Here is a 14,719-nt window from a genome sequence, read left to right on the forward strand (position 1 = left end):
TAAAATGTAAATATTTTATGTAATGTCTTGTAAAGCCGCTGACAAGTTAAAATAATGCAGCTTGTTCCAAATTGCTTCATTGAAGACACTAATAAGACCTCACGTTTTATCCAACATAAAAAAGCTTGATGTCTGACTGCTTCAGAAATGTAAGAATTAACTGTGCAGTCGAAAAATAGTTTCAATGTAATGAACCAATGTTATTTGCAATATCGCAGTAGGTATACAGTCTACTTGCGAATCGTTTATGACAAAGGTTTTGGTATAGGTGGACCAGGGGTCCACTGAAGACTGGAAGAGGGTCTATGATTATTTTCTAAAAAAGAGGGTTTACAATCCGTAAGCGAGAATGTATGTTTTCGACAGTAAAGTACTAAAATTTGATTTTATTAATGTAGATAAAGAATATTTTAAGAAACTCGGCGACTGTTGTTTGTAAAAAAAATTCATATATATTGCAAACAGCTAAATTTTCAAAGTGATTTATGAAAAATAAAAGTACGAGAACCTCTAGTATAAGCGCACAATTACGATCGGAGTTAAACATTTTTGTACTTAGAAAACGATTCGCGTCAGTTTGACCTTTAATTACAAACTAATTATCTACACTTCCTTGAGAACAAAAATATATGCATTTATATAAATATGTATCAGTCTAAATTAGAACATAATTTTAGTCGCAGCGACACTCGATACAACACAATTTTGGGATCAAGATTCGATACTTAACAATACCATTATAACCTAGATTAGATGATCTATAAAACAAAAAAATAATCGTAAACAGTTTACAAAAATTTCACTTAACCTAAAGCAAAACAAAGTAAGGCAATTTGCTACAAGTCTATCTCCAACGACCTTTAAAAGTGCGAACTGTATTCACGCTCATCAGACGAGATCATAGAAACTGCAGAGCGATTACAATGAAATAGTAAGTTGACAACTAAGTCCTCGTAGAAAGGAATATAACTTATACTCATGATTTTAAATTTCAAGAATAAAATAGAAGTTTTAAGTAGTTCAATTTATCATATAAAAACGATAATCCTAGAATATCAGTACGTAAAAGTTACGTCAATGTATCGACAGGGAGAACAACATGTAAAAATTATAATACATAGTAGAGTGGCCACATAAATATCAAAGAAACAAGTGCTTTCGTAAATCTGCGTTGTTTCTGCCCACACTAAAGATATTAGAATTTTTATATGGTATTAAACTGAAAATTAATTGAAAATTTACTAGTGAATCAATCAATGATTTGTGATTAAGACTTGATGAACATATAAAAAATCCATTAAAAATATTTTGATGAATTAATGAAAAACATTTAATTGTTGATTTGTATTTGAGTTTCTATGAGCACGAACCATGAGCTCAACTTACACGTTATATTTGGCTCAACTCTTTTCAATATAATCTGTTCCAACACAACGCCACACTGCAATTTTTATATTAATTACCCTCTTTTACAACTACTTGATATTTTGTTTCTGATAAAATAATTACACTAGAATATTTAAATTGATTCCGAGTCGAACTGGTCGCCTCTCGAGATTATAATTGATCCGTATGTTTCGTGTTGCACCAGTTTCAGCACTTGATGTTTCTTCAGAACTAATAAACTGTAGAATTTTTGCGCGGCCTAAGAAACAAACAAAAATACATTTATTACACAAAAAAATAATTATTTGGTTCAAATTCCTTTACAAATATTTAAGATAGTATACTTGAGAATCACACAATATGATTTTGTAATGAATTTATAAACAATGTTCACTATTGATTAGGACAATGTATATTGACGACTTAATTACTTTCCGACAAAATAATTAATCATTAGAAAAGATATACTTTACTGCCTATTCGGACAATATCTTTTAGTGATATATTTTCATAATACACATTTTGTTACTCGTACAATAAAAAGTTAAACTGCATTAGCATTCAAAAGTTATATTGTTAGAAAGTTTATCTGGCTAGAAGCCATCAAAGTCACTGACTCGTCACTGACTGTTATATAGGCAGACTTGAATCTTTACATTATTTGTTTTATTGGGAAATTGCTTAGCTTTTAAATCCCTAAGGCGTTTGTTAGGTAGTGACTCAGTGCTATCGAAGACTAATCGTCTTAGCCAAGACGGGTGAGAGTATCACCGTTTATTACACCTAAAGTGTGATTCACCTGTTTCACTATGACCCTTAGATAGTTTTAATCATAAATAAAAATGCGCAAAAAGATGATAATGTATGGACATTACATACTTGTTTTCTGTTGTTGTGTCGAGGTGCTAGATCTAAGAAGGTGAGCGTGTTTCCCGGCGCAAGTTTGGGTCGCATAGCTGCAAAGAGCTGGGCGGCACGACGGTTTAGCACTCGTTCCGAGAACTGCTCCTCCGTCTCCCCGGCCTCGCGGGAACCTTCCTCACCCTGCGTGAAAAACTTAGTGTCAACTAAATGTTAAATGTTCTTAGTTAAAACACCTGTACTGCACTATATTTTGCTACAACATTTATTTCGGACTTCGAGACTGAGTCAATGATAGTCCATGTGCTTACACACTGTTTATTTAACACACCCTTTTCTTATTTAATTACATAGGTGGTTTGTAGATGCTACTTTCATAAAGTGACATTTGTCAGCCTAAATCTGTCTTGTACTTTGAAAGGACATATCAGCGAAAACATGGTCGTCAGCATCATTCATAAACAATTGAATGGATAAGCACATCGGGAAAACCTACAGCAACACTTGAAAATTCATCTAGATGGCAACCAATGTAAACAGGTATCCAAGGTAATCCAGGGGGCTACTTGAGGATTATTCTTTTGGCACACTTAGGAAAACATTGAAAATGTAGCGATTATTTGTGGAAGCATAGAGTTAAATTACAATTATATAGTTAATCGTAATCATAATTGTTCCTCACTCTTAAACAAACACGTTGCACGGGTGGGAACAGACAGAGTTATTCCATAGAGCTTGATTGTAGCGAAAAACGCATCTTTAAATACACTATATTTACTCTAACATTTTGAAATAGAAGCCAATAGTAAACACCAACCACGCAAATAGGTGCAACTATGTTCTCCTTGCTAAATATATAACAACTGCAGGTTAATCCTCGTGCATGTGTATCTAACAGGCTACTTCAAAGTAATCAATACATATCTGTGGTTGCGGTAATTGGATTTGACTTTATGTGATACACATTCTTATTTGGTGCTTTAACTAATACTTTAATTCAATCCTAACCAGTCTTCTCCAAAGAAACCTGTTATTTATTTAGAATCTGTGATGGAATGTGAAATTAAAAATAATTCCAATAAATAAATTTTCTTCATAAATAAGTGTTGTTCTTAATATGAATACTTACATTTTCAACACTGAGAGGTAAATCATAATCATGCGGAGGACTGTGATGCCCATGCTGGTCATCATATCCTAAGTTAGTCATCTGCATTGCCGCCTGGAACCAAAGAAAAAACATTGAGAATCAAATGTTGGAGTTGCTAAATAGGTTATAATAGTCTTGGTGTGGTCTTTAATAACATGTACTAGAACTTGACTCGGAGGGCATAACTATATAGCTATAGTAATTTCTTTCTGTATATTGGCGATGTTAAGGTTGCCAGCACTATACATACAATACACAGTATTGAATTTTATTGTAATGACTCTCATAGCATAGGATAACAACTATGAAGAAAAGTGGGATGTTTCTGAGGTCACACAACATTTGTTTCTATATATTATATTAAATATGATTTTATGTAAATTTCAAAATACAAGACCACATGTGACTATAAATATGTTGAACAGACATTAAGCACACTAGTAGTTAAAAAAAAATCATGCAAACTTGAAATCTAAAGTGTATATACCTGATAATCTGAATGTTCATCCAAGCCATGCAAGGGTAGAGGTTCCATTGGTACTGTATGTGGTAGGTCGTGGTGCGGTGGCTGTGTAGAGGCCACTGATCGTGACAGTAGTGAGGAAACCTGCTCGCCCCCAATTTGCGGCATCATAGGCAACTGCTCCATACCATGCTGCAGCATCACGCCATGTTGTAAACCTGCATCAAAATTTAACATTATTATAATTTTCATACTAATATCCCAGATTCCATGAATAGACATTTTTGGTAGGTTGACAATCAACAATTGGGTGGATCAGAAAAGTACACATTTTCCCAATAGGTAAATTTAGTGATATATTAAAGTCGATCATGACGTATTTTTTAATTAAAAAAGTGTATATTATATGCAAAAAGTAAGCTACCAATAAACATAAAATAGTGAAGAAATTTATTTATAAAAATTATTACTAAATTATCTTCTTGACATTCTTAAAAGTCTGTTAATAAAAATAAAAAATTAATTGATACATAATAATCAAATATACTTTTGCATTAAGAGTTTTGATTTAAAAAATCTAATTAATAATGGCATTGCAACAAAATATGGTTTCGTACTACAAATTTAAACAGCGTCTAAAGAGAGTGGCAGCAAAAAAGTTGGGTCGGAACCTATGATTTAAGCTATATGAAAAAAAAATACAACGCCTGAAATATAATAGTTTTACGTTTATATCATAAAGATGTCAGAATACACTTACCAGATGGAGTCATCCCACCATGTTGGAGACCAGCAGGGGTCATACCTCCGTGCTGTAAGCCTGCGGGAGTTAGGCCTCCATGCTGCAAACCAGCTGGTGTCAGACCTCCATGTTGTAAACCAGCAGGTGTCATACCACCATGATCTAAACCACCTAGGTCATAAAAATTTAATATTACAGATAAGAAGTGTAATGTAACATAATGAAGCCATAAATTAATGTTGTTCTGGGTAATTTTAATACTAAAATTAGCATGCATATACAAGTTACGTGTATCTTTAAACTGAGTTTTTTATGATTTTTTATTTTTTCAGAAGCCTGAGAAAATGAATTTGAAAAAAAAAACCAGATTAAATAACGAAAACAGAGAGGTGTGCGTTTTATTCCAACACCATAAAATTTATTTAGTTTTTTTCCGGTTCTCGAAATAAAACATACCTCTACGGTCAATTCTCAAGTTATCAACTGAAATCTAAAAGATTCAATTGTACAAGGAAACATCCAAGTACGATAATTGAAAGGCAAACATTCAACACATGCTTTCTTGTGCTCACCTTTTCCATAGAAACAGACAGTAATTTTTAAATTAATTCATTTACAAACCTGGCGTCATTCCGCCATGATGGAGCCCAGCTGGAGTTAAGCCGCCATGCACTAGACCGCCCGGTGTCATACCACTGTCCAGCCCTAATCCAGGAGTCATTCCACCGGGTGTCATACCGCCAGGGGTCATTCCTCCAGGTGTCATACCACCGGGAGTCATTCCTGTGGATGATTTAACATTTTTAAAAAATTATCATCATAATTAAAACCTAACTAATCGAGTCTGACCCACAAAGTAAGTCAAATAACAAGTTATTATGTAGTTTAGGAATAGGAAGATAAAATCTGTAACCCGGGAGTTAAACTGTATATATATTTACCACCGTGATGTAATCCTGCAGGAGTCATTCCACTGCCCACAAGTCCTAAGTCCACAGGCTGTGTGTCACCGTGTTGAAGTCCCGCCGGAGTCATACCGCCATGTTGGAGTCCAGCTTGTAAGATTAATAAATATTTAGATTGTTATATTGCTTAATACTCTCTCATTATGGGTAACACTAATTATAAAAAATATCATTATTTACTAACTACAACCAACCAGAGATCAGATATTTTTTTAATTATTTTGCCCAGAAGTTATGATGGAGGCTTCAGTTAATAACTGAAAGATAAATTAATAATTTATACACAAACAGCTGTGGCATAGTATTTATTCTGTCAACAAAAATAATTTGTGACATTTAGAGTTTTCATGTTTCCTTTTGAGTTTATATGTATTTGTAATCATAATATATTTCAAATTGATTGTTAGATTGCCATTCAGTACAAGAATATTGGAATTTAATAGTTGACATTATTCTACATCGAATATTTTCTAATTTCTATAGAATTATTCGCAATTACATATTTGTGAGTAAATCCTTAACATAGATGAAGAGATATATATAATCAGGGGGGTAGGTACTAAAGTATCTACTTTTATTTAGACTGTCAACCTGCCATAATTGTTGTAATGAATTATAGAAACTACTACTTACAGGTTATGCACTCCTATTATTGTAAATAAAGAAAAAAAAATTAAATTCCTAGACTGGTGTATAATAGACATAGTGTATATTGGCCGATGGTGTACATCTGAAAATGGTCCTAAACGAAGAGAATATAATACTCATAACTTTGTTGACTAGAAACAATTAAGAATGTAAAGGACAAAAATGAGTGCACCAATTACCCGGGGTCATAGCACCATGTTGTAGTCCACCAGGAGTTAGACCACCTTGAAGCAATGTGCCTGGAGTTAATGGTCCCAATACTCCAGGTGTTAATGGTGGCCCTAATGTGCTCAACATGCCACCTGCAAAGTAAAAGATGTGATTAAAATATTTTTTGTGAAAAAGCTTATAACCCTCATTATACTATTTATTAACAGTATTAATCAATATTAGCAGTATTTACTGCTAATTTTTATTCCAAGGGAATTTTTGGGATGTTTTTTTCATATTACCAATTATTTTGATAACATTAAGACAAATTACTTTAAATGTTCTTATATATAAAAGTAATGTTTCTTTTATGTTGTTAAATACAGTTTTCATGTTGGCATTTATGACTCTACATTAACTAAAAAGGTTTCATTGCTTTGATTTGTGTCTTGTTCTTGAGTTGTGGATTGACTGGTTGCTAGTGGCCTCAAGGAATCTCTGCTTTGGTCACTTGATTCGATTAGCTATTTCGTTTAAAAACTTTTAAACGAAATAGCATCTTTGATGAGATTGTTGCATTCACAAAATGTACAGCAAAGGACATATTATTTGAATAAACCTTGTATACACATATATAACGTACCAGGTGTTTGAGGGGCTTCGATGTCATCTGCTCGTGGTGTTTGTGGAGAAGAGGGCTCGGTCACACGCTCCGAAGCTAGCCACACCATGGGTTAATATTGCGTGGTTAGATATACATACAGTGCGGTAATGTTAAAATTTGCTTTTATTTAGAGTTAATATGAAAGTTATGTAAAGTTTATTTGATTATAAAGCAGATACAAAAAATAATATAAAGTTTATGGAAAAATATATTCAATTTTTAAAGATAAATATAAATGCAAAGTAATGTAATTTTAATAAGCAATTTTAAATGATATTACTATTTAGCTTTCTTAGGTTTCTGTTGAGTCTAATTTAGTTCATTCGAAGTCATTAAAATTAAGAATTATTTATTCTTATTGTAATGGTACGTATTCAAAGCCTAAAAGTTTTAACAATGTATACATTTCACAAAGAATGGATTATTTGAAAGATATGGATAATTTAGGATTACTTATGAACATTTTATGAAATAGCATGACTACTTGTAGAATTAATTCTACAAGTGTATAAATACAATACACTAATGATTCTTAAATGAAAGATCAATATGTCAAAGTGAAACAAGCTGTACCGAGTGAAGTTAGTTATCACAATATTAATACAAAGGCATAAAGGTGTCAAGGGTCCCAAGAGACTGAACATAATACTTACCAACAGATGGTTCATATTCCTGCGGTACTGGTGTCGGTGGTTCCATTTCAATTGTGGATGGAGCTGGTGTTTCAGGAGGATGTATTGACTGTAAGAAAAGTTTTATAAAATTAATGTTACTATTCAAATGTAAAGGTTTTGTAATAGAAGTGTGAATAGATTAAATGAACTATACCAATTAAGGTTACAAGATAACTTATAATTAAGTAGGATAGTTGAGAGGAGCCACAATGTGGGTTAAAACTTAATTTGTAGAATTGTTCTAAGATACAAACTACAAGGCATAGGCAACCCCAAGGATCACCACTATACAGCAAGTCACGATTACCATTCAGCTACTTCCCGTGACCTTAACTATGTCCTCGGTCCACCTACTAGAGGGTCTCTACCCACGCCGCGTATTACGGCTCACAGCTGCATCTTGGCTAAATTTAAAATTTAAGAATGTAAAAATAAGCTTCAGGTGTTACCTCTTCATGACGCCGTTTCCTGCCCGTTCGTCGCACCGTTTCCGGATCCGGTGAACGTGCCGCCTCAGCCTCGTCCGCTTCGTTCCGTGAAGTCATGTTGCGTGCGTATTTCTGGAAAAATATAGTATATTTTATTTAATTACGAATTTTAACACAAAACTAAGTTTGTAATTTATAATGTTTGCTAAATATTATAAATTAACAAATACAAATATGAATTTTCGACCGAAATAGTATGTCAGTAATGGTTTAAAATTTATTACAAATTCGCAAATTTATAAATATGATGGTATATACAAAGGTAGTAAGTTGTTTTTGCTATCAAGTTCATTAACAAGAAAGCACCAGCTTTAGATATGAAATCATACACAATTTTGGTCTTTATTTATAAAAAAATAGTTCACAATTTAACCCAAAACACTTTTCATTCACTTTTTATTTTCCTATGTCAGAAAAAAACAATTCAATTTTTAAAAATTAGCAATTATTTACCATAAAAGTAATTCCACCGTGACCAGTTGAAGATTAACTAACTGTGTAGTGAAAATAAAAATAATTATGCTTTAAAAAACTATGACATCGATATCAAATCTAGCTAATGATTTTCTAATAGAGACTGAAATGTGTATATGACAACTTACAAAAACAAACTATTTAATTTACCTTGAATAATATTCTTGAAGGTATGTGCCTGGCAGGTAAGGAGAAAAGTTTTTCCACTCCACCTGTTTCCTTCCAATGCATGAGACGTCGGGTAGGAGGTGCTAGGTCTAATGTAGTCACAATATCTGATGTATTGCTAAGCTGATTCTTCATCTCTTCTCCAGAAATATTCTTCACCTCGTCCACAATCAACTTGCGCTTTCGTTTCGTTTTAGTTATACCTACAATTGTACAATAGAAATTAGTAAATTATTTATAATTATCAAAACATCAATGTATTTTTTCTTTTGTTAGTCTACTATAAAATAATCTTCATAGTAACCTATTGTGTCCAGTCTGTCATGTTAATAACATACCATTTTTATGGGTCAAAAATGTGTAAGTCAATTTTTTGTAATAGATACCCTCTGGCATAGTTCCCAATCCAATACCACCAGTATGATCGGTCTTATTCTGCCGGTATCCAGCTACTTCCCGCAACCTTGTTTTTTACATTTGGTCCACTTAGAGGGTAGGCGCGGAGGGATCTACCCACACTGCGTTTATCATCTCGTGGTCGTTACTCGTAAATCTGTCGGCCCCAAAGTACGTCGGTTGCATGAACGATGTGTTCTGGGCAGGGCAGCAAGGCAAATCTTCGAGCGACGTCTGTGACATTGGTTAATCTCCTGATTTTTTCTTCTTCTTATCACAGCAAAGCATTGCTCCTTGGGTGACCTTGACTTACTTATCTGGCCCATAGTAAATGACCAAGTCTCAAATCCATAAGTCATAAATATCAACACAAACTGGTCCAAAGGGGATGTCTGCCAGTTGTTTGCAATAGTTACAATGATTTATATAAATATAATATGTCCATACCTTTAAGCACAGTTGCATCAACAGGTGCGAGTGCGAAGGATTCTTCATCATTATTCAATAATGTGGTGGAATCTAATGCCGGTGCTGGAGTTGCCGCCCTTGCCGTCTCGGCGCTGGCCATTTCAGCTCCATCCACTTCCTTTAATAGGCATTATTTAGGTCACAAATATGTTTCTGTGAAATTTGTCACAGTCTATAATTAGAAAATGAACATCATTGTATATTTTGAATTATTCAAAATAATTACCATAGGCCTAACAGATGGGGGTCTTGGTGCCGCAGGCGGTGGCATCAGATCAGCTCCATCCGTGTCCATGGGACGAGGTGTTCCTGGTTCGTGAGGTGGTGACCCTCCCCAGCTGGAACAAGTGTTAAATACCAATTGAAAATATTAATTTTCTTTTCTTCAGTTCTTATATGGACATGAAAATAAATTCGCTCTTCTAATTTCGATAACGATTATCACTTTAAAAAATTTTTGAATCCACAAAACAAATTTACTAAAATTTAAGGTAATATTTCCATACAATTTCAACTTTTTTGGTTAAAATACATATTTTCCATTTGTTATGCCATTACCTGTGCTGTGGCGATGCCCCTGCATCATAATGATCAGCCATATCGTCATCAGAATCTTGAGCGTCTCCTGTGGCCACATCAGCTTCCCCTGCTCTCTCACCTGCCGCTTCTATTTCCGCCTAAAATTAAATAAAAGTGAATACTCTGTTATGAAAGATTTCTAAAATAGTTGTAAAATAATCAGCCCTGAAAGAGCAAAATGTAATATTGTGATTCTAAAATTATTTTTATGTACACATAATATATAAGCACCTGCAATGATTGTGGTTGGGTGGAGGTACCAGGGATCCCAACCGCAGTGCCAGCAGCGGAACTACCTGCAGTAACGTCACCAAAAAGGTCCCCTTCAAACAGCCCTCCTGCATCTGTAAATTTTCAAATAAACTATTTCAGCTTACTTGAGAAAAACAGCTTTCCATATATACCATTTTCGGTACATGATAACTGCCTTAACAATTTTCTGTAAATACATTTATTGTGTGTTTTAAGAAGATTTATAATATTTTCAAGATTATTATATTGATTATATTAAAATGACAAAATGCAAGTTACAAAAAAATCATGTTTAATTCACATTGAATAATTGAAATAAAAGTTGAAATGGAATGTAGTTACACCTGTATTTCATTTGTGTTTTCAGGTTTCGGTGGATTTTGTTAAAACATTGAATGCACAAGAATGACAATTTAGGGCAAACATTACATAACATTGTCACCCTTTATGTGATATTTCATGCAATTAAACTATAATAATTTTTACTTATTCTGCATAGCATTATTTGCAGCAGTTCCTTTTTACTAGTGTGCCATGATTTTATTTTCTTATGATAATTCATTTAAGAGAAGACATGCCTTGCTCGAAATTAGTTCTAATCAGTATTCTACTCTTATCAGTATCACAACTCTATTATTTTAGATAAATTTTCTATAATTTTAGATATAAACATTAAGCTTGTCATACAAATGTTTAATATACGCCGAAAATACTACATGAGGCTGTGATAGTGTTAAAAAAAATTTAAGGGTATTTTCGTACATTTTTGGTTAATACTCACGTCCAAAGTCTGGTACATCTGCAATTGTAGCACCGAAGCCATCATCAAGATGTGCAGGAGCAGGTTCTAGCCGCGGCTCGTCACGCGGGGCACTTGGTCCAGCCTCTTTGCCCCCTAGTTCCAGAGATGACCCATCCGCGAACAACAGGTTACTCTACAAAAAAATATCTATTAATATTGTCATCAAAAATTAAAACTAACATTATCAATATAAAAATACCAAACACCAAAAAGGTTTCTTGAAAATTTGTTTTGTTTATATATCAACTTAACATGTTTACCTGGGTACTAATTTATACAAAATATGTAATAAATTATAATTGATGTTAACTTTAGAAGACACCTTGCATACATATCACTTGAAAAATATTTAAAAATAATTCTCTTATCTTTATAATTAAAAAATACTTACTGCAATAAACATAAACTATAAATATTTCTTTAATTTCATAACAACCAAAAATAATACCAATTTTTTTTCTCCAGATCAGTTTCAAGTTTTACTAAAATATTTTCTATGACTATGAATAGTATCTTTCACATTGTTATCAATTTCTTTTTATAGCAAACATGAAAAATAAATATACAATATATAAATAAAGTACCTGTTCTAAGGCACCACCATTTCCAATAGCTTCTCGCATTATATCAGGATTGTCAGTGTCAAACCCCATATCTCCAAAGCCATCATCATGGGTTACAAGATTTAGAGAGCCGTAGTCTTCCCGCATTGTTATCTCTTCAGCTCTTGATTGGTTCAGCGAGAACTGAGCTTCAATATCCACTTCACTGAAAGGCACACATTTTCAAAAATTTCATCTGATACTCTTATATAGAAAAAACTTATAGAATCTACAGCTCATAGACAATATCACACACACCATGTGAACCACATAATACCACAACTTTTCACGAAACCAAAACTCAAAATATATTGATATTGACCAATCTAGACTGGTCTGGCATGGTAGATGATGACCACTTTTAAGAGAAAGGCTATTAGCAAATAAAGTAAATTTAACTAGGGGCTGAAATACCCCATAACTATTGTTGTTATAACACTTAATTAGTGACATAGTGAAGCTTCAAAATCTTTTTGGAAATCAGAAACTTTTCTGCTATCATATCATGAATAATTTGTTTACATTTAGTGTATATTCTACAGTTTGTATTGTTATTTACAATAAAGTAAAATCTCTCACAGCACATTAGTGCTGTAATCTCAAGCACCAAGTAACAGCTGTTGTAAACATTTTAAAACTGCTTGAATTTGATTATTTTGCTAATGATAATGTAGTGAATTTAAATATATAATAAATATTTTTAATATGTTTACTTAACTCTGCTTCTATACAAACAATAAATGAAAATTAACAGCTAAAAAATGTATAATTATAACACCTCCAGCATTCTTATACAAGCTTTCATTAAAAACCTCAGATACAGGTATTAAAACATTTATTATCAAACACATAATTAAATGATTATGTGTAACAGTGAACATAAAAAAGAAACAAGACTTACTTTAGTTCTGGCATAGCTGTATCAAAATCATGAAAAACTTCTGGCAATGTGATAGCATTCATTGCAGCTTCTCTATGTTCTTCAGGTAAATCCACCATGCCAGGCCTGAAAGCCATCTGTAAAATGTAAATATATTTTATGCAAACTGACTTTATTACTAAATATCTAAGTGTACACCATACTTACTTCTTTATATAGAAAAAAAATATAATTTTATTTAAAAACCTCTAATACCCATACCAGACCTATCTTTGTAAAATAATTTTAAAAACTGTTACAAAAATTATTTTCGAATATTTTTATTATACTTATAATGATCTTGTTGCTGGGACTAGGAAACTCAGAATGGAAAGTCTCTTCTCAGCAAGATTCTCCAGACCATAATTGCAATACATGTTCCAGGAGATTTTGATATTTCAACACAAGTTTGTTGACAACTTTACAAAATGATTTTGCTTTAATATCCATTTTAATATTAAAAATTTATTCCATAGAAAAACCTAATGAGTGGAAATGACTATTGAAGAGTAAAATAATTTAGATACACAACATATGTCAATATTGAATTTTAACATTAAAATTATAAACAAAATTAACTTTCTGACAATGTCAATAGTTGAACACAATATAGTTTGCATATTAATGTTTAGCAAACCCTGACAAGCCAATGAGACTGCACAGTGATTGCATGTATAACAGCATATGAAAAATAAATTAATTCCTTTGACTTTAAGTTATATTAATCATAGAAAGTATAATGTTTTCATTCAGTATAATGTTGTAATTCAGCAACAATGTTTATAAAACAAAAAAATATCAAATGAAACACACTTACTTTGATCTTAACAAAGGCTTCATTACAATCTTGAAGCAAATATTTTGCTTTTCTGGAGTAAATTCTTACTACTCCAAGCAACAGATGTCCTGAAGTTCGTAAAGCCATTTTGACTTTGGGTTTGAGAATTCCATCGACAGATTTTTCAATGTTAGTTTCGAAAACATGAGCTTTTGTCAATTTCTTATCCCAGTGAGCAGCCAGCCAAATCTTGGCCAAAGGGCCTTTTTTGGCCAGCACAAAATGTGCGTAAAACATTTTGGTAAGTCAATAGATCCAAACTTTTACATTAACGTTGTTCTGAAATATGAAACATTTGAACTGTAGGTAATGTTCGATAATTTGAAATGAAAACAATGATATTTATATTAATTTACGGAAGCAAGGTGAAAAATCATTAACGACACTAATTTGGCGCCTATTCTGTAACGTAACAAAACTTGATGTATACCGTCTAAATATCACAAATTAAGCGATAGCAACTTTAGTTTCAGCTATTTCTTTACAATGAAATACATTGTTGTATGTTATACCTAATATTTTTTTCAAGAATTACAAAAACCACCTTTCACACACAACGTAAACATGACAACAATTACGCTTTCAAGATGGCCGCAGCAGTACTTGCTTAACCGTTGTTTTTTCTATACCAGAAATATTGTAATTAAATTTAAATTATAATTATTACTAAAAATAATGTTTGCAGGTTTTTAATAATTTTATTGCTTTTATTAATAAATTATAGGGATAAAGATATTTATTACTTCAGAATAAAAGAAAATTTATCCGTGTATATAACACGTAATTTTATGTTTTTTTCATAGTTGTATCCCACAAATCTTCGTGATGCTACAAAAAATAATTAAAAAAACGTGTTAAAATGTTTTAAACAACATAAAATTTATGTTGTTTATGTTGTGTGTAAATTATTATGAATCTACCTCTTTGCCCGCAATGAAGCGCACTATGCTTTTCGTATCCATAAAAATGGAATTGTATAGCATTATAACTTGTAGTCATCACTTCTGTTACTAGAATAACCTTTAATTTT

The 14,719-nt window shown here is 32.4% G+C and overlaps 1 protein-coding gene across 3 annotated transcripts; it reads right to left on the reverse strand.

Moving 5' to 3' along the window:
• Nucleotides 1-571: 571 nt before the first annotated feature.
• Nucleotides 572-14,278, reverse strand: vtd (RAD21 cohesin complex component verthandi). Of its 3 annotated transcripts, none has more exons than XM_068767158.1 (21): nucleotides 14,202-14,278; nucleotides 13,669-13,968; nucleotides 12,834-12,949; nucleotides 11,915-12,098; nucleotides 11,310-11,463; nucleotides 10,508-10,620; nucleotides 10,256-10,374; nucleotides 9,924-10,035; nucleotides 9,677-9,815; nucleotides 8,816-9,036; nucleotides 8,153-8,263; nucleotides 7,683-7,770; nucleotides 7,009-7,083; nucleotides 6,395-6,517; nucleotides 5,544-5,657; nucleotides 5,224-5,385; nucleotides 4,621-4,773; nucleotides 3,885-4,078; nucleotides 3,377-3,469; nucleotides 2,266-2,430; nucleotides 572-1,645 (listed from the first exon to the last, which is right to left on the reverse strand). In XM_068767158.1, the coding sequence occupies exons 2-21, from the start codon at nucleotides 13,924-13,926 to the stop codon at nucleotides 1,520-1,522; spliced, it is 2,820 nt and encodes a 939-aa protein (XP_068623259.1). In that variant the 5' UTR covers nucleotides 13,927-13,968; nucleotides 14,202-14,278; the 3' UTR covers nucleotides 572-1,519. The 3 variants fall into 3 exon arrangements, with proteins under 3 accessions (XP_068623259.1, XP_068623260.1, XP_068623261.1); XM_068767159.1 differs by having other exon boundaries at nucleotides 14,120-14,264; XM_068767160.1 differs by lacking the exon at nucleotides 7,009-7,083.
• Between the last annotated feature and the right edge of the window lie 441 nt (nucleotides 14,279-14,719).

The sequence above is a fragment of the Battus philenor genome, unplaced genomic scaffold (assembly GCF_028537555.1).
Source record: "Battus philenor isolate CCGP_79_NKW_IND1 unplaced genomic scaffold, ilBatPhil1.0.hap1 SCAF_10, whole genome shotgun sequence".
NCBI classification, from domain to species: domain Eukaryota; kingdom Metazoa; phylum Arthropoda; class Insecta; order Lepidoptera; family Papilionidae; genus Battus; species Battus philenor.